Source organism: Aulonocara sp. 'chitande type north' Nkhata Bay, linkage group LG19 (assembly GCF_057382095.1).
Source record: "Aulonocara sp. 'chitande type north' Nkhata Bay isolate Kocher_YH1m ecotype deep benthic linkage group LG19, A_spYH_male_GT1.1, whole genome shotgun sequence".
Taxonomy (NCBI): Eukaryota; Metazoa; Chordata; class Actinopteri; order Cichliformes; family Cichlidae; genus Aulonocara; species Aulonocara sp. 'chitande type north' Nkhata Bay.
In genome coordinates this window covers 7,175,788-7,189,926 of record NC_141362.1, presented here as the reverse complement: position 1 = coordinate 7,189,926, position 14,139 = coordinate 7,175,788, and the positions used below count along the sequence as shown (strand labels likewise).

The window sequence follows — 14,139 nt, the reverse complement described above, 5'->3', positions numbered from 1 at the left end:
AAACTATTATCACACGTTATCTGATTACGTTAGGACGGTAATCAGTAGCTAAAACGAGTGCACTGAGTTGCTGTCTGACTCTTTTCCAGACGTAAACGAGTGCAGCAGGAACCCCTGTCAGAATGGAGGCCAATGTGTCGATCTGCTTAATGACTTCTACTGCAACTGTGTAGACAACTGGAAAGGAAAGACCTGCCACTCACGTAAGTTCAACATGCGAGCCAACTCATTAAATAGACACTTTGCATTGCGTCAAAAGCTTAAAATCTTTTCCCCATGCCATCTCGGTGTAGGCGAGAGCCAGTGCGACTCCACTACCTGCAGTAACGGGGGAACGTGTTATGACCACGGAGACTCCTTCCTGTGCAGCTGTCACTCAGGCTGGGGTGGCAGCACCTGCAACATGGGTGAGACACCAGCATCACTTTTGTTTCACTGCAAAAACACAGAGTTACATTAATGATTTATAAAAAAAAATTTTTACTGTGTTTTATTTGTTTTTTTTAGCCAAGAACAGCACCTGTGATTCAGGTCCTTGCGAAAATGGAGGGACATGTGTTGGAGGGGGAGACGCCTACACTTGTATATGCAAAGACGGCTGGGAAGGACCCACATGTTCACAGAGTATGCAAAGTTTTGGGTATTTCTTACATTCTCTTACTAACCAGGATACATGCAGATACTGTGTGTTTAAAAAAACGTATGTCTATATACTGTTATAGCATCAGGATAAAATCAGTTACATATGCTTTTTATACATTTATACAACTCACTCATTCTCACCTATGGATTATGACAGGTTTCAAGTTTTAAAGTTAATTATGTCTTTCCTCTTGCAGATGTTGATGACTGCAATCCTCATCCCTGGTAAGATATGGAAATATTTTGCCCTCTAATGATTTTTAAAAATGTATTGGTGCTACAATATATCAGTATCTAAGGAAATCTGTATGTGATGTGTTTTTGTTAATGAGTTTGAGGTTGTTGGTTGGTTGGCTACACAAAACAACACATTTTATAATTTTTTTGTTTTTTGCAATTTATTGAAAAAATGAGGAGTACGCAAACTGTTGAGATCTTGGGATTCTCTACATCAGAGAGGCTACCCTGGACAAAAGCCTTCCCTCCCCCTTGCCCTCCCCTTCAATGACTGACAGGTGGATTAGTGGTGGTTTTGGTTTTTTGGAGAAGGCGGTGGATGAGGAGGGGGAGAAGTGCAGGAGAGTGTGAAGTGTCACCCCTCTGACCATTCACCGACCTCGACCTGGGAAACATTGTAAGGAGTGAAGGTGTTGAGGGGTGTTTGGGGGGGCTCGGTATGTGGCCTGGGCAGATTTACATATGAAGCCTGGACATTGATCTGGGATCAGCTTCATCCTGCTGCGCCTGAGAGGCTCTGCAGACCCACAGAGCAGAGCGTGGGATAAATCAGGACTACTAAGCTACACATATCTACCCGTTCACCCATTTTCCAGCTATGCGTACATTTTCTTATCTCTTTTGTGTGTGTGGGCGGGGTTATATGGGTCAAATTAGATTATTTACTTACCAAGTACAAAAAAAATTCAGAGAGCTTTTGTTAACATCAAAAACTGAATATTTGTTTCTAGGTTAAATCCACTTTTGATTGACTTGTTTGGATCTGTCTCCTGTCTCCTTTGTAGCTACAACGGTGGCATCTGTGTGGATGGTGTGAACTGGTTTCGCTGCGAGTGCGCTCCAGGATTCGCTGGACCGGACTGCCGCATCAGTGAGTCCCTGGGAACTGGAAGGGGGCATGAGGCTGGGGTCAGATGGGCGGGGGTTCAGGGGTGAAAGGCCGCAGCGAGGGAGCGTGAGCCGATTGTTTCAGGGCGACAGATTAGGAAGCCTTTCAGGAAGACCGTCTTAACCTCTCCCCTCTGCACCGAGCGAGGTCAGAGCTGAAGTTTGTCAGACAGGTCTGTGCGCTCTCCCGTGGCCCTTCTGGGAGAGAGCTCTTCAGAAAAAGCCCCCGCTGAACCAAAGCGTTCAGCGTTATTCTTTTAAAGAGTTTAAAACCAAACCGGTATTTGAGACGTTTTTTTTTTTTTTTTTTTTTAAGTAGAGAAACACTCAAAAGAGAAATGCAACACTGAAAGAAATATCTGTACTTAAAAATATTTTTTAGTTCTTAATGTTTTTAGGTTGTAGTTTTCAACTATAATCTGAAAAGTTTTTTCTAACAATGCCTACAATGCTTGCTTTTTAAATAAAGCACTCACAGTTGTTACAGTGAGTCACTGGGACTTGTCTAGACTGGTCTATGGTGGGCATTAGAAGTTTAATAATTCTCTGCACGCTGCCTGCGGTTTTCTCCTTCAGACATCGATGAGTGTCAGTCGTCTCCTTGTGCTGAAGGTTCGACCTGCATGGATGAGATCAATGGCTACCGCTGTCTCTGTCCTCCAGGACATGCTGGACCTCGCTGCCAAGACTGTAAGTACAATAAATAGCTGTTTATAGAGGTTCATAAGATGATGGTTTAGACGTAAACCAGATTTGAATCATTTTATTAAAGAAGACCTATTATGCTCGTTTCCAATATTTCTTTGCTTGGACCTTTTATCAGAGTAGCTGTTTGTTCATTTTTCACAAACGTTTGTCTTTATTTAGCACCCTTTGTGTGCCCTTTGGGTCTGAAGCCTATACGTAGATCCCTTGGCCCTCTATTTAAGCTCCCTGTCTTCTGATTGGCTGTCCCCAGTAAACACAAGGTCTTAAAAGCAGGAGGGGCTAAGACAACCATATTTGCAATATCCTCTGTCTATGACATCAAGCAGAGCTAAAAATAGAAAAAGTATCTGAAATGGAGTGAGCTTTTGGCTTGCAGGACTACATCGGCATACACTGACATCATTATTTTGAACTTCCACCATTTTTAATGTAAGCATTCACTACTCTGATAGTAGGTGCTGTATATGACAGAAGAAAAGGAGAGAGAATAATATGTCTACCTAGGGCAGCTCTATGGCTTTCATGTGACTACAGTGAACTCCAGCAGTTTTATAGGATTATAACTTACATTTAAGATTACATTTGACAACTTCAATTGTTGCTTTAATTCTTTCTTCTTTCCAGTCATCGGACTTGGGAAGCCATGCCGTCACACTGACCTACAGTTTCCTCACGGCAGCCGCTGGGAGGAGGAATGTAACACATGCCAGTGTGTCAACGGGAATGTTCATTGTTCCAAGGTTAGGAATACGAGAATGAATCGTAATTGCTAAAGCTAAGCTAGCTCGGTATTAGCTAACTGAGCGTTTGGTGTGGACCCTCTCTCTGAACGCTGAATTCCTCTAGGTGAGATGTGGCCGTAAGCTCTGCATCCTCCCGAAGGCTCTTCCGCCTCCCGAAGCAAACCTTCCGTCCTGCCCCGGAGGTCACGAGTGTGTGGAGCACCAGTTCCTCACCTGCTTCTCGCCACCCTGTCATCAGTGGGGGGTGTGCTCAACGCCAGACCCCCCCACACCTCTGCACACCCAGTGTGAACCTAACAGCGGCTATCTGGATAACAACTGTGCTCACATCACACTCATCTTTAAAAAGGACAAAGTGCCACAGGTGAGTAAATCATACAGAAGTAGGAACTTGAATCGTTGTCTTCTGAATTTTTTTAAGCTTGGTCTGTGGGTCCAGTTACAAAAGCCTTTTATGTCTTATGCTTTAGTGGCACTGAACAAAAATCTGTGGTTTTACATTGCAGGCACAGTTCACATAAACGTGATTCTTAATGTATTCTCCATACATTTCAAGACTTTATTAATATTAACACATGGCTTTTAATATAGAGGACACTTTTACAAAGGGACAGGTGCTGGATCAGCTCTGTACTGACCAAAAAACTTTGAGTCTTAGCAGGGGGAGGGGAAAAGTTTGTCTGGCTGTCTGGGTCATGCCTGTCGGGCATGTCTGAATGGGAACAAATCTGCTCCTCTGACAAAGTGCTGATGAGGCAAGGTTTTCCCCCTGCTGGGGGATGCTTTCGGATTGAATCCATGTAAGAAAGACTTAAAAGGAATGAGAGGAATTTGTTCACCCGTGTTGTCCGTGTGCCGCAGGGAACCACAGTGGAGAACATCTGCTCGGAGCTGAGGTATCTCCCCGTGACTCGGACGCTTGCTGAAGAGCGGGCATTGCTCATCCTCTGTGACCAGTCCTACTCCACCAGTGATGCCGTGGAAGTCGCTTTGGTAATTATTACACACACACACACATGCACTTGTGTGCACTTGTCCCACAATGTAAGACTGACTTGTGCCTTTATATTTGAAAAAGCAAAGAGCATTGGTGAGAAGTTTTAGGATGATTCCAAGACAGGAAAAGGAAGAAAGAAACGTTTAGAAAGTCTGTGAAGGTTCTCAGTCATACAGGTCATCATAGTCTAAGGAGCTTGGAAAGAAAAGCGACTTCTTTAAGTTGCTTGAAGATGTTTCACCGCTCATCCGAGAAGCTTCTTCAGTTTGAAATATGTATCTTTATGCAAATAATTCATCCCCCATTATGGCTACTGCATCCACCCACTACCATGATTCTGTGGAGATGCCTCTCTGATCTTTGATCCTGCTTACACGAACTCCCAGTCTTTCCTTCTCACTTGTCCCTTTTTTTCTTCTTCCACTTTATTGAATCGCACATAACCCCCCACTGCAAATTGTTTCCAGTAGAGGACAATAAAATCAGATCTTTTTCTATTTTTGGTTTATTTCTTCCTTGTTTTAGAAAACAGAGAGAGGAAAGAAAGAAGTATTTGATGCTTTTAACAACATCTGGTTAAAATTTAGCTTTACTTTTGGGAACTTGCCGATCTTGCTCTCCTTCTGCATATTTCTTCTTCTTCCTCTGCATCTTTTCCTTCCCTGTCTTCTTTATCTTCTCCTTTAATATCTGCACAATCTGTCTGATCCCATCTGTCTCCCTTGCTTGCTTTTATTTGCCCTCCTTTATAATTTCCCCCCTCTTTGTTTTAGTTTCTGTATTTCTCACTCTCGGCCACCCAGACTTGAGGGAATCAGTCACATCTAAGCTCTTAATGGAGGGGATTAGTTTTTGTTCCTCTGATGTTTGCAGGCCTGTTTTGAGCGACAGATACAGGAAAAGGAGTGGTGAGCCTGACATCCACCCAAACTCCTCAACAAGGCTTTCATAAAAAGAAGGAGGAAAAAAAATAAAAAGCTCCACTCCCACTTGTTGCGGACTTGTGTTGCAGTGATATGTCACCGCTCAGTTTCACGTGCGAGTGAAATCTTTATGATCTGAGCGCAGGCTTTAACCTGAGCGGAGAAAGAAGTGCGATGCCTGTGTTTCAGAATGCATGTGGGGACGAGTGGTTTGTCTTGGTTTGTGTCCCCTCGAACATGTTGTGGCCTCTTCAAATGTTTTTTAAGGAAAACTGAGGGATGTTCAAGAAGTTGTGGCCAAATATTTGAAAGTGTTTACTTCGATTTGTTTCATCAGGCATGCTCATCACAGAGTTGTCCATGGGTGCTGCACAGACCTTTGCAGACTGATGTCCGCTTGTTGTAGGTGTGGCGGTGTTGAATTTATATACAGATATGGAAAAACTAGTAAGGTGGGAAACACTTGTTTATGTTCATGCTGTGTTGGTCCTTTGCTTTAGCGCTTGGCATGGAAAAAAACAGTCATCATACATAAGAAATCTTTTGTAGTGGAGTGTTGGAAACTGTTTTTAATTTTAACAATTTTTTGTGCTTCTTTCTCTTCATGGGGAATTCCACTGTTGTTCCCATTACTGTCCAAGCCAGCGTTTCTACCAGTCAGCGCTCTGTCTGCTGATAGCATCGCAAACGTTTGGCTCGATGCTGTTGGCTTTTTGGAGGCGCTGGTGGAATTTCCTCTGTCTTTGTAGCCATGCATTCGATTTAGTTGAGTTTTATTTATATATATATATATATATATATATATATATATACATACACATTAGGGGTGCAACGATACACAAAATTCACGGTTCGGTTCGGTTCGATACTTTGGTGTCACGGTTCGATATTTTTTCGATACAAAAAAAATGTTCATGCCTTTTTAATTTGTCATTTATTAAAATTATAAATATATATTTTAACTCAAAAGTACAGTTTTTAAATTTAACCCTAACCCTTATGCGTGTTTTTTATTTTGACAGCGAATGCGCACCTGCGGACCACTTATGTGCAGCCCTGGTTATTTAGCTCATCATATTGCAGCCACAGAAATTCTTTTGTCCATGAAACCATAAAGCTGCACTTTCTTTTTGCCTTATAGTCTGATTTGTCATAACTTCTCCTGCTGCTTTTACACACGCACTCACATAAGCTCAGCGATTCTCTGCGTGATCAACCTCTCACATGTTTAAGCTTGCTGCAGGAGATTTCACTTGTCATGTTTGCATAGTAAGCTAACGATTAATAAGACGATGTCAGAGGAATTGGTGCACAAATTATCATCACTCACCAATCAGTGCTGTCGCTCTCTATACACAGTTCGCACGATTACAAAGTGAAAGCAAAAAAAGCCGCTTTCTGGCACAAGAGGAACTTAAACACTAGAACAGTGATTGTTCTAGAATTGAGCACATGTTGCTGTCAAGTGTGTTAGATACATTTCCTCTCCAAACTGGAACAAAATATGGTAAAAATAAATAAATAAATAAATCCTTCAAGAGTATTTGGGTGTTATTAAGCAAACTCGGACCTCCACACACAGTAAACAATATATAGAGAAAATGATGAACCCCAAAAGATCTCCTTGCAGTCTACAGCATGCACGTTGAGCACTGAGCTCAGTATCTCTGCAATGTGATCTGTCAGTCAGTCTGGAAGTTGGGTGTGTGAATGAGCTGCTGATTTCCTCAGGAGAAGAAAAAAGGAGTGTTTGTCCCCAGGCGAGCAGGGAGCACAGCTGGCCTCTTTTCTATTGTTTGTCCTAATTGAACTACACAGCACACAGCTAATCCCCCAACAACAGCCCTGCATCCCCAACTCCACCTCTCTGTTCTCACCATCAGCACCTTATTAGGCAATTAACTCCACCCTCAGCAGGGGGGGGGGGGGGGGGGGTGGGTTCACAGCCTGCCAGATGTTGGGAGGAGAATCTCTTTTATTCTGACGGATGAATGTGTTTTTTCTTCTTCTTCTTTTTTGTCTTCTTACATGGCCTCGAGCGAGACTTTGACCATTTGGCGAATGGGACTTCTTTTCTTTCTCCGCTGCACTGAGGGAATCTGTGTTTTGCAAATTTTTTTCCTTTTACCTACAAATCAGCTTTTCTTTACATCGCTGAAAAGCTCTATTCAAAGAGCACTGAAAGGTTTGAGGGAGTATTTGTGTCCCCTGTAATGAAAAGCAACTGTCAGATGTTTAAGATGTGCATTACATATTTTAGTGTGTGCAGGGATCATGATTTGATTGGAACTCTCTCTGTTATTCTTGTCACGATGGTTCTGGTTTTGCTTATCTTCTGGGTTTGGTTTGTGAGAATCAGACTTTCTGGCAGTAGAAAACTAAACGTGACACGATGAACCTTTCAGAAGAGGCACAGAAATGATGTGATTTTAACCAAAAATAAATGCAATGAGATGTTCTCATGTAATCCAGGATTATACAAAAGCAAGTGTCTTCCAGGACCATAATTGAATGAAACCATTAATTCCTGCAATCAGCTATGAAAACACTAAACTTTCTCTGAGCTATACCCACCACATATTCAAATCTAAACGGCGAAACAAGTTATTTTGAATTAAAAAGAGAAATAAATCTTATTGTTCCTGTTCTTCCTCTTTGTAGTCTTTTGAGCAGGATGGAGGATCGAAAGACGGCGACTGTGGACAGATCCAGAAGGTGGCCAGCGCTATCACCACTGCGCTGTCCAAACGCCAGAACAGCACCATCATTCTGGCAGTGGTTGAGGTCAAAGTGAAGGTGGTGGTGGAGTGCCCTACTGTTGGTGAGTTACACATCGGTTCCTCTGTGAGAATTAGTCTACCGTATTTTTGTCATATTTGCTACAACTAGCATTTTTGTTCAATTTATCACTTAAAATTGTGTTGCTCAATCACGAATCACACTGATGTTACAAAATTCTATACAATCACTCTCTGGCCTCTGATCTGCAAGAAAAAACTGAAGCGGTTCCAAATTTAGTCAAATTTAGTTATTATATTCTGTACAAAACAATAGGTACATGCTTTTTTCTTAATTTTGCCGATGGTATGATATATCTTTGTAACATCTTTAAATGCAATGATCTCCTAATATCCCATTAAACCTTCCTCTTCAGGTTACCTGGTCCCAGTTTTGTGTGTGGTCTTCAGCGTTCTCTGGATCTTCTGCATCGTTGTTTGCGTTTGGTGGACCCGCAAGAGGAAGAAAGAGCGCGAGAGAGCGGCCCGATCTGAGGAGACAACAGTCAACAACCAGCTGGAGCCGCTGCGAAGCAACGCTCTCAAGGATAACCGCGACAAAGACGTTCAGTATGAATGCAAGAAACTGATGGGCCCCTCTGACAGGACGTGCGATGGGGCCGAGGGTGAGGAGGACGGGGAGCACGAGGGGGATCAGGCGGAAGACGAGGAAAGGGCGTTGGGCATGGGAGACAAGTGTCCGCCTCAGAAGTGCACCATAACACAGGACAGGGGAATGATGGGTAAGGGAGGGATGATTTGTACAACGCGCAGCGGTCCGCTGAAGGTGCCGCACCGGACAGCGTACAGCCCCAAAGACAACCGGTGTAAAAACCTGAATGCCGCCAAACTCAGCGAGGACATTAAAGATCACTACGTGTGAACCCCACACAGGAAGAGGAGGGACCGTCTGAGTAAAAGGAAGAAACTGCGATGTCTTCAATGTCACTGACTTTTCAACTCTTAAAAGCACCAAAAGTGAAGATTACAGATGCTTTAATTTTATATTTTTTATTTGCCTCGCCTTATTTAAATTCTTCTTCTGCAGCACAGATGTTACTATAAAAAAAAATAAAAAAAAAGAGGCATGAAAATTAAACATCACGGCTTCGGGATTTCTGGATTGTTACACTGTTGAAATCAAGAATTTTCTTTTCACATTTCTAGATTTTCTGTTTACACACATTTCTTTCTATTTTTTTTTTTTTGCTTCACTAGAAAAAAACTAACGCTCACGTTTGTTTCTTTGAAACTTTGGAGATTTAACTGAACGTCATTGGCTGGCAGCTGTTAACGCCGTTTCTACTGCGTGGCGTGGTGCATTTGTTTCCTGTCTGCCTTAGCCCACACCTGTGGGCCTTTTCTACACTGTCTTCAAATCATGTGTTTTTATTTAAAGAAAAAAAATACTAAAAACAAGTTTTATATATATATTTAAGTTCTTTGAAAGTTGGCACAAAGTAACCACTGTATAATGCCTGGCATGATTTTTTTTTTGTTTGTTTGTTTACAGTCATAAACATCTTAAAGGTTTATATATCATTTGAAAATAATTGGCACTACTTCCTGCAAGTCTGCATGATTATTTTTCAGCATATTGCTTTAGTAGAAAAGTGCCTTCAGCTCCTATTTTTACTTCTTTCCTTCCTCTTGTAGACTGTACGCAGATTTTAAATACACAAAAAGGGAAAGAAGTCCTAACAACAACTCGATCGCAGTAAATGCTGTTTTCTTCTTTGCATTGTACATATGTAAATATAAAAAATGGCTGTGTATATTTGAGTTTAATAACTTAAGTGATGCTTTGTATCATAGTTATTCTAAAAAATAAGATTGTTTTGTGGTTGTTTCTTTCTTTCTTTTTTTAATTATGTCATTCCGTTTATCAGTGTCTGTTGACACTACGACAGGTTTTAGACAGATTTTTCAGTGCCGGTGGTCCCACTGAGTCATGAAAACTTGTTTAAAGAGAAATTAAGTGTTGATTGTTTGTCTTTATGTTTAGAATTATTTGTTAGAGAGCTGATCCCAGACCTGCCAGCCATTGGAACAGGCTGTGAGGATCAGCTGGGTCATCAGTGCTACAGCTACAGGAACTCCATCATTAACAGTCATTTTCATCTCACTGGAGACCTCCAGAGTGAAATTTTATGAGCATTTGCAATAGTCACCTTTTATTACTTTTGATACTTTTAATTCTACAAATTCAATTTGTAGTGTATTTTCTTTTTTTGGGGGGGGGGTCCATTTGATCTTTTTAAACTTCGGTCCCTGAATTTCATTATCACAGTGTTCAGGGCTAAGTATAAAGCCAGTCCTCCAAAAAATATATTAATATGACTGATGTTATTTTGATTTTATGCCATTTTGTATCCAGATAGGTTCTAATTTATGTATTTGCTCAGTTTTCTGTTGGATTTTTGCTAAATTATGTATTTTCTTTCATTTTCTCCACATTGGACTTGCTGTAACACACCATTGTCATTTATCACTTAATGACTCACTCATAACTGCTGATCTCTACCTTCTAATCCACATTGTTCTTTTACATTTGAAGCAATCCGAGTAGATCCAGATCTAGGTTTCTTTGTTCAGGTTTTCCTCAGTATCATCACTCAAAACGAGTAAAGCTGTTCCCGAAAGCACTTCTTAATTCATTAATGTCATACTCCCTACAGAAATGCATGTACTGACATTTGACAATCATCATTTTGGCATCACAGCAGGCAAGCAAATTGAAGAATTTTGATATTTGTCTTGTCAAAAGCAAAGGCGAAGCGCTGTATGCTATAAATGATGTGTTTCTGTTCATGTCTGGCAGAATGGAAATATAATTTCAAGTTAAGAAAGTTTTTGACTGACGGTTCTGAGGTGCTCTGCCACATGCTGCTTACGAGATTATTGGACACCAAATGGCAAAAAGGAAAACTTTGGTGAATCTTTAATCAGCACTGATGCATCTGATTTCTATTTTCAGTATGTAGAGGACGCAGGGTCCAAACAACTTAAAAGCCCCGCTGCCAGTCTCACTTGAGCCTCTTAGTATGTGAGTTACAAATTTATAGTTCTACAGTCTGCTGACAGCAGAGATGCTGCACAGAGCAGCATGGTGTTAGCTTCAAACAACTCCACGGTAATCATCCACCCAGGGGAAGTGCTGTTTAGCAAGACACTGAAACCTCATCACAGACAGTGTGTTGTGTGAATGGGAACCTGCTTGCAATAGATGTGTCTGTATCCTAATGTACCGCCTCTCCCTGTGTGTATCTACTCTGGTCTAATGAAGGGAACAAGTTGTATTACTGTTGATGTTGTTTGACTGTTGTGGATGTTGTCCAGTCTGTTTCTGCACTAAGAACACACAGAAAGAGAAATGTTTAGTGTTACCTCCACAGCAGTTGCAGGAGGGGGTTGGGGGTCAGTTATCGTCACTGTTTGCAGATGAATATGATGATTTTTTTTTTCAATATTTTTTGTTAATGCAGATGCATTCATAGAAAACCCAAATAATTTTTCTCTCAGTAAATTTTTACTTTCTGTTAGCCCCACACGGAGGGCTGAATGTGCAGAACATTGTAATTATTTTGTACAATATTTGGTAAAAGTCTTGGTTTGTTAGTGGAATTTTTTTGTTTGTTCTTAGAACAATACTATTATTTATTAAAGTATTTTATACCAAAGTCTGTTTTGTGTTGTCATTTGTTAAAAAGCTGTCATTGGCTACTGCAAATGCCCTTATAACTGGACCTTTCACTAAGGTACTCTTGAAGCTTTCATTTACCTTCCATTCTGTAACTTGTTCATTCTAGACATTTGAATTCATCCTAAAGTTGTAAAGTGTTTCTATGTATTCATTGTAAAATTCCAAGTTCCATTTAGTTCAAATCAGCACTTTGAAAGGGAACATTTTACATTTGTATTCTAGAATTTTACTTCCTACTTAAAAACTCCAACCTCAATTCTCGAGCGTCACTTTCCAGTAAAGTTATATTCATTCGATTTTAAATCCCACACAATTACTTTTTTTTTTTTTACCTTTTTTCCAAATTAGAACTTCTACATTTTTTTATTTTAGAATGTCACTTTCCATTCTAGAACTTCTTTCCCTCCTTGACTCAAATTGTCACTGGAACTTCAATTTTCATTCAGCAATTGTGTTTTACAGTTTGCAGTTTTTTATTTGCAGACCTAAATTTAAACCTACCGCATGTTTTTGGTGCTAACCTAGTTTTCACTAGTTTTGAGAAAAGGCGCTGTAATCAAGGAGTGTCAAGCTGACACTTCCTTCCTTTTCAAACTAAAAGTCTGTCCACTTTAGGTCACACAGAACTGCTGTATTGGGTCAATATTAGCTTTGCAAAATGTTTACAGGGAGTGTGGTTAAACTCTCCTAAATGAAGTTTGTTCCATAAACTGAATTTGCTTATGTTTCATTTGTAAAGGGTTACGAAATAGGTTTAAATTGCAGGAGTTCACAATATGAGTTGTTTTACCTTTTTTACTTTCTACATTTCTAAAAAAAGAAGAAGAAAAAAGTACACATTTTTTCTGCAATATTTTCTATCCTATCTTATTTTTGTATGTAGCTTGACACCCAAAACATTTCTTTAGCCATGGAGACAATTGCCCAGCATCCCGCTCCCACTTCATTTAGCGCCAAGCCAATAAGAGAAGTCCTTTGCATGACTACATCTGCCCCTTTAATGACATGGTGGGAAATGATTAACAGTAGCCCGCTCTGCATGAAAGCCTTCCAGCAGCTGTGTTGGATATCCTTAATGCTTGGTGGGACGTTATGTGCTATGCTGTGTTCATTAACCCATCAGTTGTTTTGGGAAGAATGGGAAATGTGTCTGGAATCCTGGATGGCATAGCTTTCAGGTCACATGCACGTTCAGTGCACATTTGCTGACCTGCTTGGAGTGGAGCACAATGGGAGAATGAAAAATAACGGCACAGTACAAACAGCAGGAACAAGCGATAGCATTAGCAACTGGTGTCGTCCCACAATGTAGCATGTAAACAGAATTAAACTGCTTGTATCAGAGCACCGCCTTGTAATCGGAAGGTTGCCGGTTCGAGCCCCGGGCCGGACAGTCTCCGTTGTTGTGTCCTTGACACTTCACCTACCGCCTACTGGTGTTGGCCAGAAGGGCCTATGGCGCGACCCTCTGTCAGTCTGCCCCAGGGCAACTGTGGCTACAACTGTAGCTTGCCTCCACCAGTGTGTGAATGTGTGTGTGTGAAGGGGTGGATGACTGGCTGTGTAAAGCGCTTTGGGATCCCTAGGCGGGACTACGCCTACTACGGTAGTAAAAGCGCTATACAAATACAGGCCATTTACCATTTACAGGAGCTGCCAGTAAAATCACATAATCCTCAGACAAACTTGACCTAAGAGGCCTGTTAAAATCACATTGTCCATGTTGGGAATCAGTAATTTAATGGCATCAGCAAATTCCATCTGGTGATAAAGTCCAAGGCTTGGGAAGCCACGCGGAGCATTTGTAACTCCAGCCCATCTAGAAAGTCAGAGCAATAAAGCTTAAGAACTCACTTTATAACAGCAATGTCCTTCCTAATGAACAATATCAACACCTTCCACAATGGATTCCTCATGGATCTCAAATGATCTCAGAAAAGATACAAGTGGAAGTGCCTTATGTCCCTCCAGGGGTGAAAAGAGCCAAATAACTGTCTACAAGGAAGTCAAGAACATCTACTTGTGATGTGTTTTGTTTTTAGCTCAGCTTTTTAAGCACATATGGAGGCAAAAAGTTAAGAGGGAAAACATGAACAGCTCCAAATATGTCGTCTAAGGAGCTTGGAAAGAAAAGCATCTGGACTTCTTTAAGTTGTTTTCACCTCTCATCCGAGAAGCTTCTTCAGTTCTAGGGTCAAACGGTGGAGAGTCCCAGATTTAAGCCCTATGAGAGGGTCCCCCCAAAAGGGACAATGGACCCCTAATGATCCTCTACCTAATCACACGAGCCAAGGTGTGAAAATGGGTGTAGGTCAGCTCATTGTGAAACCTAGCCCCACCCTATCATGAGATTTCCTGAGGTCAGATGGCCCAGGATGTGAGTGAGTATTAAGGAAGGGAAGGGATCTCAGAACTGGATTGTAGATGGCAGACAGTTGGTGTCGTAAGCCACCGCCTCTGTTCAAATATGGTCGCTCACAGTGGGCATAGATTCAATTCAATTCAATTCAATTCAGTTCAA

At 41.2% G+C, this 14,139-nt stretch overlaps 1 protein-coding gene across 2 annotated transcripts in view; it reads left to right on the top strand.

Moving 5' to 3' along the window:
• Positions 1-11,595, top strand: part of LOC147306394 (protein jagged-2-like) — a 52,156-nt gene extending 40,561 nt beyond the window's left edge. For both annotated transcript variants that reach the window (XM_086273810.1, XM_086273809.1), the window contains 11 exons: positions 90-203; positions 294-407; positions 508-624; positions 840-867; positions 1,665-1,750; positions 2,344-2,457; positions 3,100-3,215; positions 3,322-3,582; positions 4,080-4,211; positions 7,800-7,959; positions 8,293-11,595. In XM_086273810.1, coding sequence (XP_086129936.1) covers positions 90-203; positions 294-407; positions 508-624; positions 840-867; positions 1,665-1,750; positions 2,344-2,457; positions 3,100-3,215; positions 3,322-3,582; positions 4,080-4,211; positions 7,800-7,959; positions 8,293-8,798 — 1,748 coding nt within the window. In that variant the 3' untranslated portion in view covers positions 8,799-11,595. The remainder of the gene's footprint in view (positions 1-89; positions 204-293; positions 408-507; positions 625-839; positions 868-1,664; positions 1,751-2,343; positions 2,458-3,099; positions 3,216-3,321; positions 3,583-4,079; positions 4,212-7,799; positions 7,960-8,292) is intronic.
• The last annotated feature ends 2,544 nt before the right edge of the window (positions 11,596-14,139 follow it).